At 45.7% G+C, this 24,704-nt stretch overlaps 1 protein-coding gene across 9 annotated transcripts in view; it reads right to left on the bottom strand.

The window, feature by feature from the left end:
• The window catches only part of LOC119957052 (dedicator of cytokinesis protein 7-like), a 179,182-nt gene that overhangs the window by 122,217 nt on the left and 32,261 nt on the right, over positions 1-24,704 (bottom strand). For all 9 annotated transcript variants that reach the window (XM_038784661.1, XM_038784663.1, XM_038784662.1 and 6 more), the window contains exons 2-5: positions 10,588-10,678; positions 5,554-5,729; positions 4,704-4,772; positions 2,068-2,197 (exon numbers count right to left, since the gene is read on the bottom strand). In XM_038784661.1, coding sequence (XP_038640589.1) covers positions 2,068-2,197; positions 4,704-4,772; positions 5,554-5,729; positions 10,588-10,678 — 466 coding nt within the window. The remainder of the gene's footprint in view (positions 1-2,067; positions 2,198-4,703; positions 4,773-5,553; positions 5,730-10,587; positions 10,679-24,704) is intronic.

The following is a 24,704-nucleotide window of genomic DNA, read 5'->3' as shown; positions in this document are numbered from 1 at the left end:
GGACTGATCTAACCCGACCACCCACCACCACACCAATCATCCAGCCATCATCCCGCCATGGCTCTACTCATCTCTATAAATGAGGCAAGGGGTGTCTAAAATCCACTCCCTTCCCATAAATGCAAGGATTTAAGCATATTAAAAAAGGAAGCAAGGTTATGCATAAACCACATATCACTCCATATGCCTTTTGCCAAAAACTGGATACTAGGCGATCTTCACCCTTGAATATCACATACCCTCGTCAGGAGAAAAGACAACAACATGAAATCTACAGCATAATCATAAAGTCCAAGATTATTGATGCACTGCATGATAATAATGCCATCTATGTCACTTGGAAAGGCCAAGGCCATGACAGGATCACGAGCAACCCTCGAGTTCCATCAGATTTTACATAGAATTTGCAGTGCAGAAGGAGGCCATTCAGCCCATCGAGTCGGCACCGGCTCTTGGAAAGAGCACCCTACCCAAGGTTAACACCTCCACCCTATCCCCATAACCCAGTAACCCCACCCAACACTAAGGGCAATTTTGGACACTAAGGGCAATTTATCATGGCCAATCCACCTAACCTGCACATCTTTGGACTGTGGGAGGAAACCGGAGCACCCGGAGGAAACCCACGCACCTTCACCTCAGCCATGCCATCGCCCAGATGCCCAGGCAGCAGGAACCTAGGTCCTGGCTGGTGGGGGATGATGGATGACTCGACTGACCAGCCAGCTCCATCACGACGAGCATTGAGGTCAGGACAACACAAAACCAGTGGTCGGGACCTCCGATTGACCCCCGGTCTCAAAGACTGGATCCAATGTGTGCCATAAACCTAGTAAGAAGTCTAGTTAAGTCCAGGTTACAGTCCAACACGTTTGCTTCAAACACTAGCTTTCGGAGCACTGCTCCTTCCTCAGGTGAATGTCCACATCATGCCATAAACCTGAAACACCCATACTTCAAATCGAGATTACAAAATCCCAATTCTTAAAATCAGTCACAAATTCACCCCCCACTCCTCCCAGGAGACGGGGTTCATGTGTATCCCTCGTCCCCTACTCCCTGAAACGCTCAGGATAAATGACACACCATGCAGCGGGATTTCCAAGGACCGACGGTGAACCCCCACCAGGTAAATTGCTCTGTCAAAAAATAGGATTCTCTCCTGTGCTTCCACGATTTTCTCAAGGATATTTCACAGTTCATCAAAGTGAGCACAAAAAACCTGCACCCCAGAGCCGCGATCATCGTCCAGAACGTCATTCGCAATGGCAGCCATCAATCTGATGTCAATAGCACTGCTGAGATATGCGTCCACTCACCAGCAAAACCGCCACTGCAAGATGGACCCCACCCTGCCTGCCTGCCTCAAATGAAGACTCTCTCTGATTTAACTCTGCACCTCTTTGTCAAAATCCAGCCAGGATCATCCAGGGACATTGTGCAAGATTAAGTAATTATGGGATGTGCATTAGGACAAAATAAAACGCTAAAAGGCACATAGAACCAGAGTGCACGAAAACGCAGCTGGTCCCATGCTCAGATAACCTTCAATTCCCCCCCGACCCTTATTTTTAAAATTGCTTCTCATCGTTCTCTCCGAAAGACGAAACATCCTCCCAGCATCCACCGTGCCAAGGCCCCTCAGGAAAGTTTAAATAAGATCATCTTTCATCCTTCTAAACTCCAATGGATACAGTCTTAACCATTCTTCATATCACAACGCCTTTGTCCGAGGATCAGTCGAGTGAGCCTTCGCTGAACTGCTTCTAACGCAATCACTGCTTCTGCTTTCTTAAATAACGAGACGAAAACTGTATTATCAATATGGTCTCACCAAAGCCCTGTACAATTGGAGCAAAACTTCCCCACTTTTACATTGTATTTCTCTTGCAATGAACAACAACATTCCTTTTGACTCCCTAATCACTTGCCGTATCGTCACACAAGCTTTTTTGATTTTCGTGGAACTTGCCATCAGATAGCAATCGCTGGTGTAAACTTCCACATTCAAAAATGCATCCAAGCACCGAATGAACTAACATTTGAACATACTTCCTTCTCAAGTACCTGATCGTCCTGGCTCCCTCGGTCATCAACAACTTCATCAGACTCGAAGATCTGCTTGGGCAGGCGCCGCTGCCTCTCCCGCTGCTTCTCAAACGTGTTGGGGTTAAACGCAGTGCTGAGCTTTTGGTACCTGTTCCAAAATAACAAATAAATTAAAGGTTATGAGAATGAGAAAAGGGAACAATCAAGGGATTTCCTCAGAGCCTGCGTAAAATGGATAAAGGGATAAGGGGAGTGGGATTCGGTAGCATGCTCTTTCAGCGGGCCAGTACATTTGACGGGCCAAATGGCCTTCTCCTGCACTCTAAAGATTCTTTGTACAGTGAGTCAATGATCTTGTCTCACCCTTGACTTCCCTGATGTAAGAGACAGTTAAAGAGGGAAGAATGCGGTCAAGGGGTTAAGACGGTGGATAGTTGGGGTCGCTGTTTTACTGGAGTTGACTGATCACAGGTTGGAAACATAAAGATAAAAGAAAGGCTGTCACTCACTGCTGTCTAAATACAAAACAGCTATAGTGACAAAGCTGAGTTCAGTCAGGCTCATTCGTCACCAGCAGTGAATTCAGAGGTGGAAGGTTCCTGACTTACTGGAAAAATAATATTAAAGTGCAAAATTTGAAATGATTGATAAAAATTAATTTTAACTGGATTACTAGATGTTGTAGCCATTACAAAAGCATCAGTAACACACCCTGCCTCTACACTCTTTGGTTGCACATGATGCTACAATGTGCCAACAATATGGTTCTCTGACAATCTGAACAAGTGTTTTATTGAGATTAAAATGATGAAAGGTGAAAACACAGGAGTGTTCACTTTCAAATTAAAACCTGTACATTCACAAATTAATGATTCAGCCTTGTGATTTCAATAATTTACCAAAACATAATAGTATAAGGATCAGGCACATACAGGGTTAATGTGGGACAGAGTACAGTACCACCCACACAGTGATTTAAGAAGGCACATGACCCACCGAGGTTCAGTGCGGTGTTGAGCAGAAACATCTAAAGTCTGAGACATAGAGATAGCTCCTTTCCTGTGCCTTTTACAGTCTGTACATATATAGCGACATCTAGTTAATAAAGACTTGCTCTTAACCTGAAGACAGCAAAGGCCTCTTTGATAGAGACCGTTCTGTTTTTAACACCCTCCCCACAGAAACAAGGGGCGGAATTCTCCGACCCCCCGGGGGGGGTTGGAGAATCGCCCGGGGCCGGCGTCAATCCCGCCCCCGCCGTGTCCCGAAATCTCCGCCCCGCGAGATTCGGCGGGGGCGGGAATTGCACCGCGCTGTTGGCGGGCCCCCCGCGGCGATTCTCCGGCCCACGATGGGCCGAAGTCCCGCCGTTGACAGGCCTTTTCCGCCGGCGTGGTTTAAACCACCTCTGGTACCAGCGGCGCAGGCGGGCTCCGGGATCCTTGGGGGTGGGGGGCGATCTGACCCCGGGGGGTGCCCCCACGGTGGCCTGGCCCGCGATCGGGGCCCACCAATCGGCGGGCGGGCCTGTGCCGTGCGGACACTCTTTTTCTTCCGCCCCGCCATGGCCTTCACCATGGCGGGGCGGAAGAGACCCCCTCCCCTGCGCATGCACCGGTATGACGTCAGCAGCTGCGCACTTCCACCGGCAGGCGAAGGCCTTTCAGCCTCGGTTGGCGGGGCGCCAAAGGCCGTTCGCGCCGGCCGGCGGAGCGGGAGCCACTCCGGCGCGGACCTAGCCCCTAAAGGTGCAGAGATTCCGCACCTTTGTGGAGGCCCGACGCCAGAGTGGTTCACGCCATTCCGTCCTGCCGGGACCCCCCGTCCCACCGGGTAGGGGAGAATTCCGGCCCAGGAGTGGAGTCAAGCCGTTGAACATCAAAGCGCACTTATTCTCTAATCCCATTTCTGCTCTCTTCAACTTCCTCCCTGCCCTTGTTCAATATCTTACAGAGGGGCAGCACGGTAGCATGGTGGTTAGCATAAATGCTTCACAGCTCCAGGGTCCCAGGTTCGATTCCCGGCTGGGTCACTGTCTGTGTGGAGTCTGCACGTCCTCCCCGTGTGTGCGTGGGTTTCCTCCGGGTGCTCCGGTTTCCTCCCACAGTCCAAAGATGTGCGGGTTAGGTGGATTGGCCATGCTAAATTGCCCGTAGTGTCCTAAAAAGTAAGGTTAAGGGGGGGTTGTTGGGTTACGGGTATAGGGTGGATAGGTGGGTTTGAGTGGGGTGATCATTGCTCGGCACAACATCGAGGGCTGAAGGGCCTGTTCTGTGCTGTACTGTTCTATGTTCTATGTTCTAAAAGTTTTTTTAAAATTTAGATTACCCAATTATTTTTTCTATTAAGGGGCAATTTAGCGTGGCCAATCCACCTACTCTGCACATTTTTGGGTTGTGGGGGCGAAACCCACGCAGACACGGGGAGAATGTGAAAACTCCACACGGACAGTGACCCAGAGCCGGGATCGAACCTGGGACCTCAGCGCCGTGAGGCGGTTGTGCTAACCACTAGGCCACCGTGCTGCCCCCCAACTTCCTCCTAAAAGTTACCTGGTCACCAAACTTTCTCAGTGCAGCATATCAGCAATAAACAAGCAGAACAAACTCTAATCAATTAACAAAAATACAAAAGGTAAATCACAACAAACCCACTTTCTGTGAACAATGACCCAGTCTTCGGTGTAGATCTGTACCGCGTCCCTCACACGGGGGTCCATTCCCCTGAAAAAGGATACAATATTTAATGTAAATGCAATAGCTCTCAGTAATTTCTGTAAATGCAATAGCTACAGACATTCCTTTTGCTCTAGGTGAAGACGTGGGGTTGGATCGTACGACCCTTCCCACTCCAGGAACTTCCAGTCCCCCGCCCCTGTGCAGGCCAGGCGAGACATACAAAACGTTATAAACCTCAGCGGAACAACAAGATCCCACCGACGGTCAATGGTGAGCTGCTGGGGGGGGGTCACAGGAGCGCTCATCAAACATAATTTAGCACCGAGCCACATAAGACAGATGACTAAAACCTTGATCAAAATTAGGTTATGAGGACACCTCAAAGGAGAGAGTGAGAGAGAGAGGTGGAGACATTCAGGGAGCAGACACCAGAGTTTGGGACCTCAGCAGCTGAAGGCATGGCCACCAACGGTGGAGTGATTAAAAGCAGGGATGCGCAAGAGGTCAGAATTGTAGCAGCGTGGATTTCTTGACTTGTAGGACTGGAGAGGGTTACAGAAATAGGGAGTCAGATATATTGCTAGTGTGTTGGACAGAAGAGAGATGAGCCATGCCAGGGCCAAGAATAAATAAATCTGCCACCAGCTGGCTGACCATACTTCAGCTGGGTTCCTGCTGCTGGTTGACCAAGTGCCAAGGAGAGCAGATGTAGAAAATTCAGTACCCCACACTGGCAGAGAGACATGGATTGCCTAGAGTGCAGTTCTAATTTTATTTCTTGTCCCATGAACCAGGACTTTAACTACAGATGTGTAGGAACACTCACATTTCCTCGGGAACCCCAGGCTCCACAGTTCGACATTCCCGCGGCTCGTATACTATTTCTAGATCATCTGCAGGAAACTCGAGTAGTTCTCGGAGCGGGCCTGGTTCGGGGGCTGGCGGATGTGTAGTCAGGTACTCCTCAAAGTCCACGGGTTCCACCACCTCAGAAAGGGGTACCTGTGAGGAATGGAAAATGAAACATCACTGGGATTTCAGCAAAGTGCAACATTAGTGCGCAAATTTTTCATATTGTGCACCTCTGATGAGAAACACCAATCAGTACAATAATAGCTCAAGTTTTTTTGTTTTCTTGCGAGGTATTTTTGTCAGGCAAGGGTATTTAGGATCACAGAACCAAGGCAGGTAGATAGAAATGATACAGGTCAGCCATGATCTAAGTGAATAGTGGAGCAAGTGCAACGGTCTATATGGTCTAGAATGTGTTACTGTGGGGCGAAGGATTGCTGATCATGGGTCTGTGATGGAAACAGCCTGATCAGTCCCAGTACTGGTCTGAATATCCAGCACACTGTGGCAGCAGTCTATGTAATCTACAGGATGCACTACAGCAACTTACCAAGCTGATTACAGCAGCTGTTCCTTCCCGTGGCCTCTACCACCCTCCCCAACTTGAACAGGAGGAAAAGCTTTTTTTTTAAATGCAGCCCCTGGTTACTATCAGGAAGGCACTGCTTGAAAGGCTCGTGCAGGCAAGATGTAACTGTGAATTTAAAAAGGAATCGCATAACCGCTTGCAGAAAGAAAAATGGCAAGACTAGAGAGAAAAGGCTGGGGAATGGATCTAACTAAATTGCTCTCGCACAGAACTGGCTAAATGGTCTCTTTCCGTATTATAACCATTCTATAACTCTACTCTATATTGCCATGACTCCATTGTTGCTCAGGAAACAGCCTGCAATTTCCTACCCAGCTCTATCATTGGCAAGGTCAGGAAGTGCATAATTTGGTGATTACTCTCCAGTTACCTGCTTACTGCATATAATATAAATATCATCCGTTTTAAAATGATCATCGGAGGACTGATTAAATTTGGGTACCCAATTATTTTTTCCAACTAATGGGCAATTTAGCGTGGCCAATCCACCAACCCTGCAGAACTTTGGGTTGTGGGGGGTGAGACCCACGCAGACACGGGGAGAATGTGCAAACTCCATATGGACAGTGACCCGGGGCCAGGATCGAACCCGACGCCATGACGCAGCAGTGCTAACCACTGTACCGCCCGAGAACTGATTGATATCAGCATTCATCGCCCAGTACCTGGGTTGAACTCCTGACCAACTGCTGAGAGGAAAAGTATCTTGTCGGTGGGGATTCTATGTGACTTTGTACATTCACTGTTCCTTTTGTCTACATCAGGGGTGGGCAAACTACGGCCCGCGGGCCGCATGCGGCCCGACAAAGGTTTTTATGCGGCCCGCCAATGAGGTGCCCGGAATCATAACCGGCATTTTTGAAAAGCCGCCGGGGAAAAGCCGCTGAAGTAAATGCGCTTATAATAAGCGCGTTTAGTTCAGCGGCTTTTCCCCGGCGGCTTTTCAAAAATGCCGGTTATGATTCCGGGCACCTCATTGGCGGGCCGCATAAAAACGCGAGTAGTGGGGTGAATGAGTGGGGCTGTCTCATTGATCGGTTTAGTTGGGTGTGCGACCAATAGGAGTCCAGGTTACAAACAATAAGCCTTATTATTGTTTGTAACCTGGACTCCTATTGGTCGCACACCCAACTAAACCGACCAATAAGGCAGCCCCACTCACCCACCCCACTACGCGCGTTTTTATCGTTGACTCGGCTAGGCTGTGCTTCTGTCAGTGTTAAGGATCAGCACAAGCAACTTGACACCTGATTTCAACAAACTGGTAAATGACTGCAGTCAGATGCATCATTCTCATTGACATTGTTCTGTTACTTACTGAGTTACTTTGTTTTTCAAATAAATGTGCTTTTTTTTCTTTAAAGACCTTTTATTTTGGCTATTTAAAATATTAATTATTTTACTTAATATACTATGCGGCCCTTTAAAATTGTGAATTTCTGAATGTGGCCCTTGCACGGAAAAGTTTGCCCACCCCTGGTCTACATGCTCTTAACTTACCCTAATTAACGATTCAATGGCAGGCTACAGGTTCAGGATGTGGGAAAATTACACTTGGTCCTTTCTCTAATGTTGGGACAGTGTGCAGGAAGCTTTCTCATATCTAATTCATGTGGTGCCTGCCCTGTGAGTGTTTTATGCTGACAGTGGAGCCTGGATTTCCTATACAGCGTTAGTTTACCAATTTATTGTATGTGCATAAGACTGCTCAGAACACCTCGGCTTACGAACATGAAGTGGAAAATATCCTGTGCCCCAGCCAGCAACTTACATCAGTTTGATGAGAATAAAATGTGAAGTAGCATTTTTTTTAAGTATTTGCCAAGGCTTCTTCATCAGCACCTCCCAAACCCTACAACTCCCATTGCCTAGAACAAGGGCAGATGGCTCTAGGGAACACCATCATTTGCAAATTTCCCTCCAAGTCACACACAATAGAAATATATTGTTGCTCTGCGTTGTTATTGGTCAAAATACCTAATAATACTATGGGAGCACCTTCACCACACAATTACAGCATTTCAGGAAGGCGGTTCACCACCACCTTCTTGAGAACAATAAGGGATGGGTAATAAATGCTGGTCTTGTCAGTCACACCCACATCCTAAAAAAAAAATGCAGCTTGTGGTTTGATGGTTTCCTTCAGAAACCACACTGTAGACCTATACATCAGTATCTGCTGCCCACATCCGGAGCAGTCGCCCTGTGCACACATGCCTGAATGTCACAATTTCACCTCTTGACTAAGACTCGGGGTGAGCAAGTGAGCCAATGAGGCAGCTCATTGCTCGCTCGCTGCCTCCCTCCCTCAAAAGCTCCATAAGAGGAATAGGCCTGAGCAGCAAAGGAGAAATGAAGGACCTCATGGTGATCGACACAATCATCAACTGGAACTTAATCAGCTGGAGAGCTATGATTTGATGGCTAACTTCCAAAGACACAGTTCAAGAGCTACTGGAGCAGGGGATTAGCTAATTAGCTGGACGGCTGGTTTGTGATGCAGAGCGATGCCAACAGCACGGGTCGAATTCCCGTAACGGCTGAGGTTATTCATGATGGCCATGCCTTCTCAACCTTACCCCTCAGGTTAAATCACCACCAGTCAGCTCCCAAAGAGAGCAGCCTCTGGTCCTCTGGCGGCATTTACATTTAAGACTAGAATGCTCAACTTCAAAGGAACTTTTGAGGCTCAACCTGACTGGCTCCAATGTGCAGATAACAGAAAAATACTGTGGACATTGGAGATCTGAAATAAAAACAGAAGTGCTGAGTAAGGCCCAGTATGCCTGACAGTATCCGTGGAGAGAAAAGCAGAGTGAACATGTTTACACTGTTTCTCTCTCCAAAGGTGTTGTCAGTGACACCCACATCCACGGGTGGCATAGTGGTTAGCATTGCTACCTCTCAGCGCCAGGGATCCGGGTTCGATTCTGGCCTTAGGTGCCTGCCTGTGTGGAGTTTGTACATTCTCTGTGTCTGGGTGGGTTTCCTCCGGGTTCTCCGGTTTCCTCCCACAGTCCAAAGATGAACAGGTTAGGTGGATTGGCCATGCCAAAATTGCCCCTCAGTGTCCAAAAGATGTGAGGGTTAGGTGGAGTTACAGGGATAGGGCAGAGTGGGCCTAGATAGGATGCTCTTTTAGAGCATCACTATAGACTCGATAGGCCGAATGGCCTCCTTCTGCACTGTAGGGATTCTATGGACTAACACTGTCCACAGACTCCCTGCTCAGTCTGTCCAGTATGCAGATTCCTCATTAGCTGGTACTTCTCAAAGTTCTGTGAAAAGGATGCATCTGTTATTTACAAATTCAGCGGGTTCCTGAATTCTTTCTGGGTACAAATAGTCCCTCCCTGGAATGCAATACAACAGAAGTGAAATAGAAAACTGCACTTTGTGTGATGGGAGCAGTGGGAAAACAGATCAGCCTAAGGCACATCAGTCGCAGAACCAACAGAGTCAAGATCTTTTCTGCCCAGCTTCAAGAAAGCAAACATGGAAACAGGCCACAATACACTCACTGTCTGGAAATTACTGTTTCCTGCCAGTTTACACAAAGATTTCTGCAATCTAATGTTAGTACAGTAGCCTGGGGTCCCAAAGAATGATTCTTAGGCGATATTGGAATGTAACAAAACCTACATTCTTCTCCAAAACAAACTAACCAGTGAGGGCAGTAAAAATGCAACAGGGACGGGTGTGGGGGAGTGCATAATGGGTTGCCATTTCACCTCTGGGGCCTGGAGTCAAATCTAGCCCAAACTGATGGGACAAAAAGTCTTCTCTTTATGCTGGTACTAAGGCTCTTAAGGGAAGAGAGTTCAGGCAGGCTTAATCCGCATGAACACAGGCCTGCAGTCTAAAGCTGTCCCTCAGTCAGCACTAAATGGTAATCTCAGACAAGTCAATTGTTGCTTTACTGACCTGACTTGAGGACACCTCTGTTATACAGGGAGACATGGACAAGAAGGGAAATCATTACAGAAGGAGCGAAAGAAAATAAATTCATCAACCTGAACCACATGCAAAATCTGCGAGGCATCAAGCTAAGTTTAAGTAGTGGTTTCAGTAAAAATGTAGCATTTAGATTAACCCGTTGATGTAAAAGTATTGGTTCATACAAGCGGATCATATGAGGAAACTTTGCTGTATAGGCCTCTCACCTCAGCACACATAGGGGCTTTTCACAGTAACTTCATTGAAGCCTACTCGTGACAATAAGCAATTTTCATTTTCACATATGCAGCTGAACTCCAATTTCTCTATGTGGGATTGCTGCTACTCAAGCGGGTAGCCCCGTTTATTGTTGCATTTTCTTTGGCACAGCCGACTCTAGCTTTTTCTCTTTCTCCCAAATAACAATCTGGAATAGTCTTGTGTCAGACCCATAGCGTTACGTTGGAACAGCTGTATACTCACCAACTGATGGGAGCCGCTGCGTTTCTTGGACAGCTGTGGCGAGCTGCTATATTGGCTGGAAACTTGCTTTCTGACATCAGCTGCCACGGTCCTGCAAAGAGAGAATGACAATTCAAATGAATTTCAAAACGATGAGAATCTGGCAAGTACCCAGATGACAAGGTCAGAATTCAGTGAGCCAACACCGAGGTTGCAGCTCACTAGGATGATCATTAAAACGTCTGACATGAAGCCACAACTAATAGAGAAGCTCTTTGTGAAAGCCTCTCCCTTCTCTGAGATTATAGCCATGTAACTTAGCACTGCTCAAAGCCCTTAGGGACAGGGTATACTGTATTGCCCTAAGGAAGTGTAGCAGTTAGAACTCACTTATCTTTCCCTTCCCAAGACTCTGGTTGAAACATAATCACTGAGATAGATGTGTTGGGCCAAATGGCCTGTTGTTGTTGTGTAAATTCCATGTACTAAGCTCAGTAAATCTCCAGAAGCGTAGAGACCAAGTCACCACAATATAAAACAAAGGGTACAATTCTAAACGGAGTGTAAAAGCAGAGGGACCTGTGTGAACATGTCCATAAATCATTGATGGTGACAAGACAGGTTGAGAGAGCAATTAATAAAGCATGCAGCATCATAAGCTCATTGATAGGAGCATGGTACATGAAAGCAAGGATGTTATGTCACAAAGAGAAGTCAGGTTTGGCCTCAACACAAGAACTACCTTCTGGATGGCACACTTTAGGAAGTATGTGAAGGCATACTTCCTAAAGTATGTGATGGTGCAGAAAAGACTCATAAGAATGGTTTCAAGTCTGAGAAACTGATCAGTGGAGAGAAAAGATGGGGCAGTTTTCCTCGAAGAGAAGGCTGATCGGAGATTTGATAGCGGTGTTCATGAGGACTCTGGACAGACTAGTTAGGGAAAAACATTCCCATTAGTGGAAGGATTGAGAACCAGAGGACACAGGTTTAATGGTACTTTTTTTTGTTTAGGGAAGAGATGGAGATCCGTTAATTTTCCAGCCTCATGTTTTCCCAGCTACATTACAACTAGCTAGTCTGTCCCCATCCATGACGCTGGCGGCTGCCGGCAGTGGCAGCTACAATGGCAGCACGGTAGCATAGTGGTTAGCACAATTGCTTCACAGCTCCAGGGTCCTAGGTTCGATTCCCGGTTTGGGTCACTGTCTGTGCGAAGTCTGCATGTTCTCCCAGTGTATGTGTGGGTTTCCTCAGGGTGCTCCGGTTTCCTCCCACAGTCCAAAGATGTGCAGGTTAGGTGGATTGGCCGTGCTAAATTGCCCTTAGTGTCCAAAATTGCCCTTAGTGTTGGGTGGGGTTGCTGGGTTATGGGGATAGGGTTGTAGCCACCTGGGTTGGCCACTTCCCTAGTTTAAAATGGAGATTCGCAAAGAACGCAGGGAAAAATGGACAGGCTCAGAGAAGCAAGCAGTTTGCAAAGTTTTCCTGTATATTCGACTCGCAGAAAGCAGACAGCATTGAAACCAGCAATCTGAATATTAATGAGCGATTCCCGGGCACAATGGTAACAATCGAGAACGGTCAAAACAAGTCAGACTCCTCGGCGCCAGCAGGAGTCCAAGACAAAAGAGGCTAACGAGCACCCAAGGAACGCCCAGCAATCAGGGAACAGCCCCAGTATTGGGGGAATTCAAACCGATCGATTGGTACGTGATCCAATCGATTGGAGGCAGGAAAGGGCGCGAAGCCCCTGGGGCCTATAAAAGACAGGTCTCAAGTTCAATTCACTCTCTTAGCCGGCCCTCCCAGCAGAACATCTTAGCAGCTTGGAAGAACTCTTGACCATGAGAAGGAGAGGCCTGGCTAACAGCTACACCGACAAGTGTCCAGTCAACGCATGCTACGAGATAGGCGCTCCTGACCCTTAGTCCGTACCAGTTGGAAGCCCGCAGCCCCAGGATTGAACAAGAGGCCATTGTTCCCTGACCCAGTGGGTTCTTTTCCAAAGATAAGTATTGGCCTGTAATGGTAGAGATAGTCTAGTTTTGTAGTGTTTATGCACGAGTAGCGATTAACTGTGTATATGATAAACGTGTTTTGATTTGAACCTTACTAATTGGTGTACTGAGTCATTGATCAGCACTTGAACTTGAACCTCCAGGTGGTATCATAAAGATACCTGGCGACTCTAGAGCAAGGTAATAAAACAGAGCCAATTGAGTGTAAAGCACACTCACCAGAACAAGCAACAGGGTGGAGGTGCAGGCTTGGGTAGGGTGCTCTTTCCAAGAGCCGGTGCAAACTCGACGGGCCGAATGGCCTCCTTCTGCACTGTAAATTCTATGTCCTTCTTGGATCTTTGGTACCCTTTTATGAGGATCCAACGTCTGCATTCGACTGGCATTTGCGTTTCACCACCTTTGCCAGACTGGCATATTTTTATTTTGTTTTTCCAATCTCCTTCTTCCTTATGAAGTTGCTGAAACTTGTTGGATGATAGCTCAGTGGGTGCCAACAGACCTCCAGTACCATGCCACGGTAGTTATTCTTTCAAGTCGCAGCCTCGTCAGTAGACGCCAGGAGCTTGTGGGCTGTGCTACGCCTAAACTTGAATCTTGTCCCCACACAAACACACACAAAAAAACAAATCAACCCACGTGTTTTCTAGCAGGCTTCACCGACCAGGAGATGGTAACTCTTTCCTCTAGCAATATATTTTTTTTAAATTTAGAGTACCCAATTATTATTTTTCCAATTAAGGGGCAATTTAGCATGGCCAATTCCCCTAATCTGCACATCTTTGGGTTGTCGGGGTGAAACCCACGCAGACACGGAGAGAATGTGCAAACTCCACACAGACAGTGACCCACTTCGAACCCGGGTCCTCAGCACCGTAGGCAGCAATGCTAACCACTGTGCCACGTGCTGCCCCTCTAGCAATATCTTAACAAAACAAAAATACCCATGTGTCTCAGCATTATTGCATGTAGTGTAGGTTAAGCAGATAATGGCTGCCATGAAAATGTAACAGCCAGTGTTTTTACCACTTCCACATTTCACTGGGGATGTAACTTGCCAACTCCACATCTGCAAAATAGCTCCAGTATAAATAGGCCGAATTTGTATTTAAAATATTATCAACAACATGATGTATACTAAATTCAGCAGCAATTCCACATTCAAAGGTTAAAACATCTTCCAATCTCTACGGCACCCTCGTATATAAATGAAGAACTCAGTCTCCCTGCCAATTCACATGGGACCATAATGGGCGGCATGGTAGCATAGTGGGTAGCACTGTTGCTTCACAGCTCCAGGGTCCCAGGTTCGATGCTCGGCTTGGGTCACTGTCTGTGCAGAGTCTGCACTTTACCCCCCTGTCTGCGTGGGTTTCCCCCGGGTGCTCCGGTTTCCTCCCACAGTCCAAAGATGTGCAGGTTAGGTGGATTGGCCTTGCTGAAATTGCCCTTTAGTGTCCAAAAAGGTTAGGTGGGGTTACTGTGTTACGGAATAGGCTGGAGGTGTGGGCTTAATTAGGGTGCTCTTTCCAAGGGCGGTGCAGACCCGACAGGCCGAATGGCCTCCTTCTGCATTGTAAATTCTATGATTCTATGATTAGAACAGAAGCCAATCATTTGCTATACTCACTGACTGGTTAAGAAATGCACACCAACTATACAGGAACAGATGAGACTGTTCAATCCAGGTGCTGTGTACATCCTAGTTTCAGGCTTGTGGCAGTTTGCAGATCAGTAAGGAAGCCTTGGTGGCTGACAATCAGTATCAGACGCACGCACACACAGAATCACCGCTTCCACGCCCCTCAAATGTTGAGGGCAAGTCAGGCACTCAGCGTATAAACAAATAACGCAATTAAGTTCAAAGTCCACCAGAACAGTTTCCTCAAAGAAATAGTGAACACAAACTACTTCACCATCCTGCAATAAGAATTTCCATCAAATTAAACTGCCTTATCTCTCAGAAAATTGTTATAGTTTCACCATTTCCGCTTACTGCCTTGTTAATTTCATGATCTTTGACCTTAAATCCCTCCATGGACTCTGCCCACTTAACGTCGGTGATAATTCTGTGCTCTCGGGCCCATTCCCAGACTGACACTGGCTGCTACACCTGTGCTCCGGAGCTGGCCACTTTAACCCAGTTGGCAAAGGAACCACAGTGTCATACACATTCGCAAGTCTCAGATGTTCCAATTGCTGGTCTGTGCAACTCGGGCAGATTGAAACGTGTTCCTGCTGGGTTGGGAAGGTGTTTGGCGAGGGAGAAATTTATCCAGAGGTCCATCTCCTGAACATTATCCCAACAACAGTCATCAACTTTATGAGAGCTGGGATGAAAATGAGAAAAAGAAAGACACAGCTAACTAACTCAGACACAACAATGGCTTCATACTAAGTGATCCATGCCAACCCGGGTACTGACAAATGTCTGTGCCAATCAGCTAACTATAAAACAACTAAACAAGTTACCCTGGAGAAAATTGCAATTCTTCATTAGTCAGCCAGCAGGTGTGAACAATGATACACAAAGGAGACCGGGGGATTCAGGCACTCATCTAGTTCTACAGGAAATAGCTAAATGGATAAGGCTTCGAGAGGAGAACTAAACAATAAATGCTTTACTCTAGGAAACAAACCCACACTGAAGCTAGCTCGTTTTTATGATGGGTTCTAGTATTTGAATGTCAAAAGTTTTGAATAAAGACTGAGATATTTATCAATTCCAACTGTTCGACTTCATTTTACTTGTATGCAATTACACAAATTAGAGGTGTGCCAAAAGATTTTAAAGGATCCACGATGACAGTGCCCGGGGTTATTACAACTGTAATTTTAAGCTGCAGAATCATGTGTAATTAGGTGCTGTATAATTGATGTTGTATTTTGAGCACTAACTAATGTGGTTTGGTTCGCGATGAGGGGCTCTGCTGCCAGGTTCAATGAGACAGTTGCCACTGAAACAAGAACGCGATTGTGTCCAAAGCTCTTGTCATAATTTTAAAAAGTGCAATTACAGAGGGAGTACCAGATCTAAGGGAGTCAAAAGGATACAACAACCACCTTTGAGAGGGATCTTTCATTTTGCAATTCTTTTAAGTTTTTGTCCTTTCTCTCATCAAAGGGCCAATTCTTCCTGGAGTTTGGTTCTAGGAGCACCAGCCGCTCCCTCATACTCCACCCCAGTGTCATTCCTCGTCTAAGCCTGCGCAGCGACTCTGGGACCTTATTCTCCAAGCCGCATACAGATATTGCAATGGTTTTAATCACTTCATGGAGCTCAAATGTTCAACCAGCCGTTTTGAATGAGACTTTTCTCCCATCTCCATCTTGCCCATTTTCTTTTACTAATTCCATCGGTGGCAATGTGGAATGTATACTGACCCCTCAAACAATAACTACTGAGAAATCTTCAATAACGATGAGACACTGGAGACAATGACATCCTAGGTACTCCAGTCATCAAGCTTTCAAAAATCTAAACCATTAAAGTAACTACTTTACTGCTCTGATATTTCGGTGGTTGTCCACTGACAGTGTCGCGTTGACCCCACAGAATCCAGTCGAAAATGCAGAAACACATGATGAATTAGTCCACATATTTGAACAGGACTCCCCAGGAAATGATGATGAAATGGGACGGGAAGAGGACGGGAATAACACAATCCCAGATCTCAGCGGCAGCCCTCGGTAAAGAAATAAAAATGTAATTAAAATGTAAATGTCGCCACAGTCCCAGAGAACCCCTGTCAAGGGGTTGCTTCCCCCTTGACAGCTGACTGGCGGTGATTAAACCGGAGTGTCACCACACCTCAAGCGAGGGGCAAGGTTGAGAATAGCCTCAGCCGGTGTGGGAATTGAACCCGCACAACTGACATCGTTCTGCATAACAAACCAGCCGTCCAGCCAGCTGAGCTAAACTGACCCTCAGTAAAGAGATAATTTGCAATTATATCTAAACTGTCAACAGAGAAAGAACAAACAAGCCTGCATTTGTACAGCAGGTGCCACAACCTCAGGAGATCCCAGACAACCAAGTACTTTTGGAGTATAGTCACTGTTTTAATGTAGGAAAATGGAGTAGCCAATTTATGCACAGCAAGCTCCCAAAAACAGCAATACGGTCAGATCATTTGATTTTGATTACGGTATAGATGTTAGCCAGGATATAGATCGAAGAGTTGGGGAAGTTATTACAATAGTGTTGTGAGATTTCCGTTTGAAAAAAATATCCAATTTGCTTTTCACAACCTCAGAACATCCTAAAGCACTTTACAGCCATTGAACTGTTTTGAAGTGTAAGCACTTTTGGGATATAAAAAAATATAAGAAATGCACCATGTTCATTGAAGCACAGGAACTTCAACAAACATCTGCATAATAACCAGACAGTGCTTTTTTAAAAAAAAATTGATTGAGGACAATCCTCTGGGATAGCTCCACTGCTCTGCTTCAGAATAGTGCCACGCAGAGCCCAGGAGAGGGGTGGTGTTCAGTTCTCATGGTGCAAATCACTAGGGTCCGAGCCTTCAATGTGCTCACAAACAAGAGCGCAACGGGCAATCATTTTTTTTTTTTAAATTTAGATTACCCAATTATTTTTTCCAATTAAGGGGCAATTTAGCATGGCCAGTCCACCTACTCTGCACATTTTTGGGTTGTGGGGGCGAAACCCACGCAGACACAGGGAGAATGTGCAAACTCCACACGGACAGTGACCCAGAGCCGGGATCGAACCTGGGACCTCAGCGCCGTGAGGCAGTTGTGCTAACCACTAGGCCACCGTGCTGCCCTCAACGGGCAATCATACCGCTTCTGGACAAAGTTCCAATGCTTGAGATCTGGAGCGAGAGACTAAGTCTGTGCAACCATCTGTTTTGACAGCCAGGGTACACTCTGGGTGATGCAGTCAGTCTAGAACATAGAACAATCCAGCACAGTACAGGCCCTTCAGTCCACGATGTTGTGCCAACCATTTATCCTAATCTAAGATCAACCTAACCTACACCCCTTCAATTTACTGCTGTCCATGTGTCTGTCTAAGAGTCGCTTAAATGTCCCTAATAACTCTGACTCCACCACCTCTGCTGGCAACGCATTCCACACACCCACCACTCTCTGTATAAAGAACCGACCTCTGACATCTCCCCTATACCGTGCTCCAATCACCTTAAAATTATGTCCCCTCGTGACAGCCATTTCCACCCTGGGGAAAAGTCTCTGGCTATCCACTCTATCCATGCCTCTCATCACCTTTTACACCTCTATCAAGTCACCTCTCTGCTTTCTTCGTTCCAGTGAGAAAATCCCTAGCTCTTTCAACCTTTCTTCATAAGACATGCCCTCCAGTCCAGACAGCATCCTGGTAAATCTCTTCTGTACCCTCGCCAAAGGATTCCACATCCTTCCGATAATGAGGCGACCAGAACTGGACACAATATTCCAAGTCTGGTCTAACTAGAGTTTTATAAAGCTGCAGCAAAACCTCGCAGCTCTTAAACACAATCCCCCTGTTAATGAAAGCCAACACACCATATGCCTTCTTAACAACCCTATCAACCTGGGTGGCAACTTTGAGGGATCTACGTACATGGACTCCAAGTTCCCCCTGTTCCTCCACACTTCCAAGAATCCTGCCTTTAACCCTGTATTCAGCATTCAAATTCGACCTTCCAAAATGAATCACTTCACATTTATCAAGGCTGAACTCCATCTGCCACTTCTCAGCCCAGCTCTGCATCCTGTCAATGTCCTGCTGTAACCTGCAACAACCCTCAACACTATCTACAACTCCCCCAACCTTTGTGCCATCGGCAAACTTACTAACCCACCCTTCCACTTCCTCATCCAAGTCATTTATAAAAACTACAAAGAGCAGAGGTCCCAGAACAGATCCTTGTGGGATACCACTGGTCACCGACCTCCAGGCGGAATACTTTCTATCCACTACCACTTGCTGTCATCTTTCGGCCAGCCAATTCTGTATCCAGACAGCCAGATTTCCCTGTATCCCATCCCCCCTAACTTCCTGAATGAGCCTACCATGGGGAACCTTATCAAATTCCTTACTGAAATCCATATACACCACATCCACTGCCCGACCTTCATCAATATCGGGGCTGGTTTAGCTCATTCTGCTAAATTGCTGGCTTTTAAAGCAGATCAAGCAGGCCAGCAGCACGGTTCGATTCCCGTACCAGCCTCCCCGGACAGGCGCCGGAATGTGGCGACTAGGGGCTTTTCACAGTAACTTCATTGAAGCCTACTCGTGACAATAAGCGATTTTCATTTCATTTCATTTTCATGTGTCTCGTCACATCCTCAAAGAATTCAATGAAGCTTTTGAGGCATGACCTTCCCCTCACAAAGCCATGCTGACTATCTTTAATCAAACTATGTTTTTCTAAATAATCATAAATCCCATCTCTGGCCTTCCGTGCTCTTACCCTCCTGTGGACCCGAAAGGACGCCATGTGCTATTTTCAGGGCAATCTCCTCAATGGGTGATTGAAATGGCTTCACCCGAGCTTGGTGGAGGAAAGATGCAGTAAGTTCTGTGAGTTTTTAAGTTCCCTTATTTTGCTCCTGTACAATTTCCTCTGATTTATTACAATGATTTTAGCATTGCTTTGTTTGATTCGTACCTGACAGGTTACACATAACTGGTGATCCGCTATTGTTGGGCTATTGCTCTTTTATCTCCCGTTGCTCATATTATTGCTTTAATTAATTGTTGATTGGCCAATACCTTAATTGCCACCACAATGTTATGTACTGTAACTTGTAAAATAATTTTCTCGGTTTTGACTACTAAAGTCAAATACCATTGTTATATATGTGATCTATGTGGAATGCTCTCAGCAACTACATTTCCAGTTCAATTATCTGGCGCCTTTCCAAATTACTTTTTCATTTGAACTGGCCATATGTACAGAATTTCAAAAACAAAATGAAACCAAACTAAAAATAAATTTACTCCTGATGGTGCGTGGCCCCGGGCCAGGCCCTTCCTAACCTGACCTTCTGCTTCTCGGTGGGGCGTCAGCCTGTAGGGAGAGCAGGTGAACACAGACAGGGAGTGAGCCAGACAAACTCACACACACCCACATCTCTCTCCCCAAAAAAAACATTCACATACCGGCCCAGGCTGAAAGGCAACCTGCTTCCGACCCTCACTTTTGTGTCAATTCCACCGAGGCTAGCTCAGAACATGCACCAACTGTGACAAACACAAGGTTAGTGCGATAAAAGCAACTCTTTCTGTCAAGAAAACCTGTCAGGCCAATCCAAGAAAATGGTATATTTTTCTGATTGGTAATATTTTGGTTAGATTTTTAAACTGTTGGGGTATGCAAGTGGTAATTAAAGAAAGGCGCTGAGTGACCGTGTGAATGTAAACGGTGGGTTTTATAAATTAGTGAGCCTAGCAATACTTCAAATAGATGTTGACATAAGGTAAGTTCGTCAGGATGGTTACAGAACAGGAATACATCTGATTTGATTTGATTTATTATTGTCACGTGTATTAGTATACAGTGAAAAGTATTGTTTCTGAATCTGAATACAATCTGAATGGATTGGTGTGATTCAAGATATGCAAGGCGTGTGATGTACCATCGATTGTACGCGAGGCGAGTGATTTACCAAAGTCTGGCTTTAATTAACTAGAACACAGCTCTGCGATCGTCTACAGTGGAAAGGGACGATCGTCAGGCGTCTCAGCATTTATACCTCGTTAATAGAGGCGTGGTTAACTCAGCCTCTCGGCCAATCGGTCGAGAGGAACATGACCGACCAGGGCCAATGGTAAGCCGACGTTCTGGCTCAATGGCAGGCGAGTATGCAGATCATATCACCACAGTGTGAAAGAAAGGTGTGAGACATAAAGTATGGATAAAGGGAGTTCACTTTTCTTTTAAATTCTAAAACCTAATGGACGGGTATGTGCGGGGGGGGGGGGGGGGGAGGCTTACTGATTAGAAACAGGATCGATTTAATGGTGAGTGAGGCCATAATGAGGGTAAAGCATCCAGTGGAGATCTTGTAATAAGTATAAAAGCAAATTACCGCGGATGCTGGAATCTGAAACGAAAGAGATAATGCTGGAAAATCTCAGCAGGTCTGGCAGCATCTGTAGGGGGAGAAAAGAGCTAACGGTTCGAGTACGTGGAATATTCCCCACATTCTCTGTCTGTTAGCTTTGACAAAGAATCATTGGACTCGAAACGTTAGCTCTTTTCTCTCCCTACAGATGCTGCCAGAGCTGCTGAGATTTTCCAGCATTTTCTCTATTGACCTTGTAATAAGTGTCGTGCATCGACCTCCAGGTAGCAGCTCAGAAGTGCTAGATTGTATAAATGCAGAAATTAGGTAAGTGTGTCACAAAGTAGTATTAATGGGGGATTTTAACTTTAACATAGTTTGGGAGAGGCTGTCAAGCACCTATAAATTTCTGGAGTGTGTCAGGGATAATTTCCTACAGCAAATGCCCTTGATTCAACAAAGGGACAAGAAATATTAGATTTAGTATTGAGCAATGAACCGGATTTAATTAGTAACCTAATTGCGTCAACATTTATCAAATGGTGATCATAACATGATTGACTTCATGTAACGTTTGAAAGTGAAAAACACAAATTAGCTACTAGAATTTTAGATTTAGCGAAGGCTGACTTTAATGAGGTGAGATAGAAGACTGTCCACAGTAAATTGAAAAAATCCGGTAATGGGTAAAACAACCGAAGAACTGCGGAAGATGACTACGGAAACATTTAAAGCCATGCAGGACCAGTTTATACCAGAGAGGGAAAAGCTCCACTTTACAGAAAAAAACAGTTATGGACAGCATAAAACTAAAAGAGAGAGCTTACAAAATTGCAAAAAACAGCACACATCCTACCGAATGGTGAAGGTGCAAAGACCAGAAAGGGCCACAAAGCAGCTTATAAGAGCCACTGAAAGGGACATCAAAGTCAATATAAAATGTTATAGCTACATGAAGGGAAAACGGGTGGTCAGGAGCAATGTTGGCCCGCTAAAGACAGAAAGTGGGGAAATTGTCAGTGACTATGGGGACATGTTGAATAATTACTTTACCTCAGTACTTACAGTAGAAAAGGAGGGTAGCTTGCCAGCCGTCCAGAATACATTAATAGTGGATGGGGGACAAGGACTACATAAAATTAACGGAAGCAAAACATTGGTAATGAGGAAATTAATGGAATTAAAAAGTGACAAATCCCCAGGGCCTCTTGGTTTCCATCGAGGGTGTTAAAACAAGTAGGGGAGCACATTGTAGATGCCCTCATTTTAACTTTCAGAGTACCCTAGATTCAGGAGTCGTCCCTCTGGATCGGAAAATTGTTCATGCCACTCCACTTTTTAAGAAGAGTGGAAGATGAAAACCAGGGAATTACAGGTCAGTTAGTCTAAAGCGTGGTGAGATATTTGTTGGAGTCTATAATCAAGGATAGAGTAACTGAACACCTCAAAACTTTTTAGTTAATCAGAGAGAACCACATGGATTCATGGCAGGTAGGTCATGTCTGACAAACGTCACTGAATTTTTTAAAGAGGTGACTAAGGTAGTGGACAGGGGAATGTCTATGGATGTTGTTTATATGGACTTCCAGAAGGCATTTGATAAAGTTCCACACAAGAGACTGTTAACTAAGGGAGGTGCCCACGGAATTGAGGGCAAATTACTGACATGGCTGGGAAATTGGTTGAGTGGCAGGCGACAGAAAGTAGGGCTAAGTAGGGTAGAGACTAAAACAGGCAGGATGTGACTCGTGGTGTCCCACAGGTATGGGTGTTAGGGCTTCAATTGTTCACATTATTCATTAACGACTTGGATAATGGCATAGAAAGTCATATATCCAAATTTGCTGACGACGCAAAGTAGGGTAGCACTGTAGACAGTGTAGGTGACGGCATAAAATTACAAGGGATATTGATAGACTCGGTGAATGGGCAAAACTATGGCGGATGGATTTTACCGGAAGCAGGTGTGACGTTATCCATTTTGGACCAAAAAAGGATAGTTCAGGGTACTTTCTAGGTGGTATGAAGCTAAATTCAGTGGATATCCAAAGAAACCTGGGGGTTCAGGTGCACAGACCTTTAAAATGCCATAAACAAGTGCAGAACGTAATCGAGAAGATTAATGGAATGCTGGCCTTTATGTCTAGAGGACTGGAGTATTAAGGAAGCAGAAGTTCATATTCATTTTGGAAGCAAAAACAGGAAGGCAGATTACTACCTGAATGGTTGCAAATTGGGAAAGGAGAGTGTGCAGCGGGACCTGGGTATCCTTGTGCACCAATCGCTGAAGGTAAGCATGCAGGTGCAGCAGATGGTAAAGAAGGCTAATGGTATGTTGGCCTACAATTCAAGAGGTTTCGAGTATAGAAGCAGGGATGTGCTGCTGCAATTGTACAGTGCCTTGGTGAGGCCACACTCAAGAGTATTGTGTGCAGTTTTGGTCTCCTTCTCATTAGAACATAAGAACTAGGAACAGGAATAGGCCATCTGGCCCCTCGAGCCTGCTCCGCCATTCAATGAGATCATGGCTGATCTTTTGTGGACTCAGATCCACTTTCCGGCCCGAACACCATAACCCTTAATCCCTTTATTCTTCAAAAAACTATCTATCTTTACCTTAAAAACATTTAATGAAGGAGCCTCAACTGCTTCACTGGGCAAGGAATTCCATAGATTCACAACCCTTTGGGTGAAGAAGTTCCTCCTAAGGTCAGTCCTAAATCTACTTCACCTTATTTTGAGGCTATGCCCCCTAGTTCTGCTTTCACCCGCCAGTGGAAATAACCTGCCCGCATCTATCCTATCTATTCCCTTCATAATTTTATATGTTTCTATAAGATCCCCCCCTCATCCTACTAAATTCCAACGAGTACAGTCCCAGTCTACTCAACCTCTCCTCGTAATCCAACCCCTTCAGCTCTGGGATTAACCTAGTGAATCTCCTCTGCACACCCTCCAGGGCCAGTACGTCCTTTCTCAGGTAAGGAGACCAAAACTGAACACAATACTCCAGGTGTGGCCTCACTAACACCTTATACAATTGCAGCATTGAGGGAATGCAGCAAAGGTTTACCAGACTGATTCCAGGGATGGCGGGACTGTCACATGAGGAGCTCTGATGAGGTTGGGATTGTTCTCGCTGGAGACTTATAAAACTCTAACAGGACTAGACAGGGTAGATGCAGGGAAGATGTTACCAATGATGGGCGTGTCCAGAACCAGGGGTCACAGCCTGAGGATTCAGGGTAAACTATTTTGGACAGAGATGAGGAGACATTTCTTCACCCAAAGAGTGGTGAGCCTGTGGAATTCATTACCACAGGAAGTAGTTGATGCTAAAACTTTGAATATATTCAAGAGGCGGCTGGATATAGCACTTGGGGAGAATGGGATCAAAGGCTATGGAAAGAAAGCAGGATCAGGCTACTGAGTTGGATGATCAGCCATGATCGTGATGAATGGCGGAGCAGGCTCGAAGGGCCAAAAGGCCTCCTCCTGTTCCTATCTTCTATGTATGTATCTATGTAAGTTATGTCATTAAAGCTGCAGCTTTACAAAACCCTGGTTAGACCCCACTTAGGAGTACTGTGAGCAGATCTTGGCACCGCACCTTAGGAAGGATATTTTGGCCTTGGAGGGAGTGCAACATAGGTTTAAAAAATGATACCTGGACTTCAGGGGTTAAGTTATTTGGAGAGATTACACAAATTAGGCCGGTTTTCTTCAGAATTTAGATGGTTAAAGGGTGAATTGATCGAAGTCTTCAAGATATTAACATCAAAAGACAGATAAAGATTTCCACTGTTTCCACTGGTTGGAGATTCGAAAACTAGGGGGAATAGTCTAATAATTAGGGCCAGACCATTCAGAGAGATATGAGGAAACACTTCTACACACAAAGGGTGGTAGAAGTTTGGAACTCTCGTCCACAAATGGTAATTGATGCTAGATCAGTTGTTAATTTTAAATCCGAGACAGATAAACTTCTGTTGAGCAAAGTTATTAAGGGATATGAGCCAACAGCAGGTTTTTGGAGTAAGGCCTCAGATCAGTCGTGACCTCATTGAATGCTGG

Source organism: Scyliorhinus canicula, chromosome 25 (assembly GCF_902713615.1).
Source record: "Scyliorhinus canicula chromosome 25, sScyCan1.1, whole genome shotgun sequence".
NCBI lineage: Eukaryota > Metazoa > Chordata > Chondrichthyes > Carcharhiniformes > Scyliorhinidae > Scyliorhinus > Scyliorhinus canicula.
Note: the sequence above shows the minus strand (reverse complement) of the source record. Positions and strands in the feature narration are given on the sequence as shown.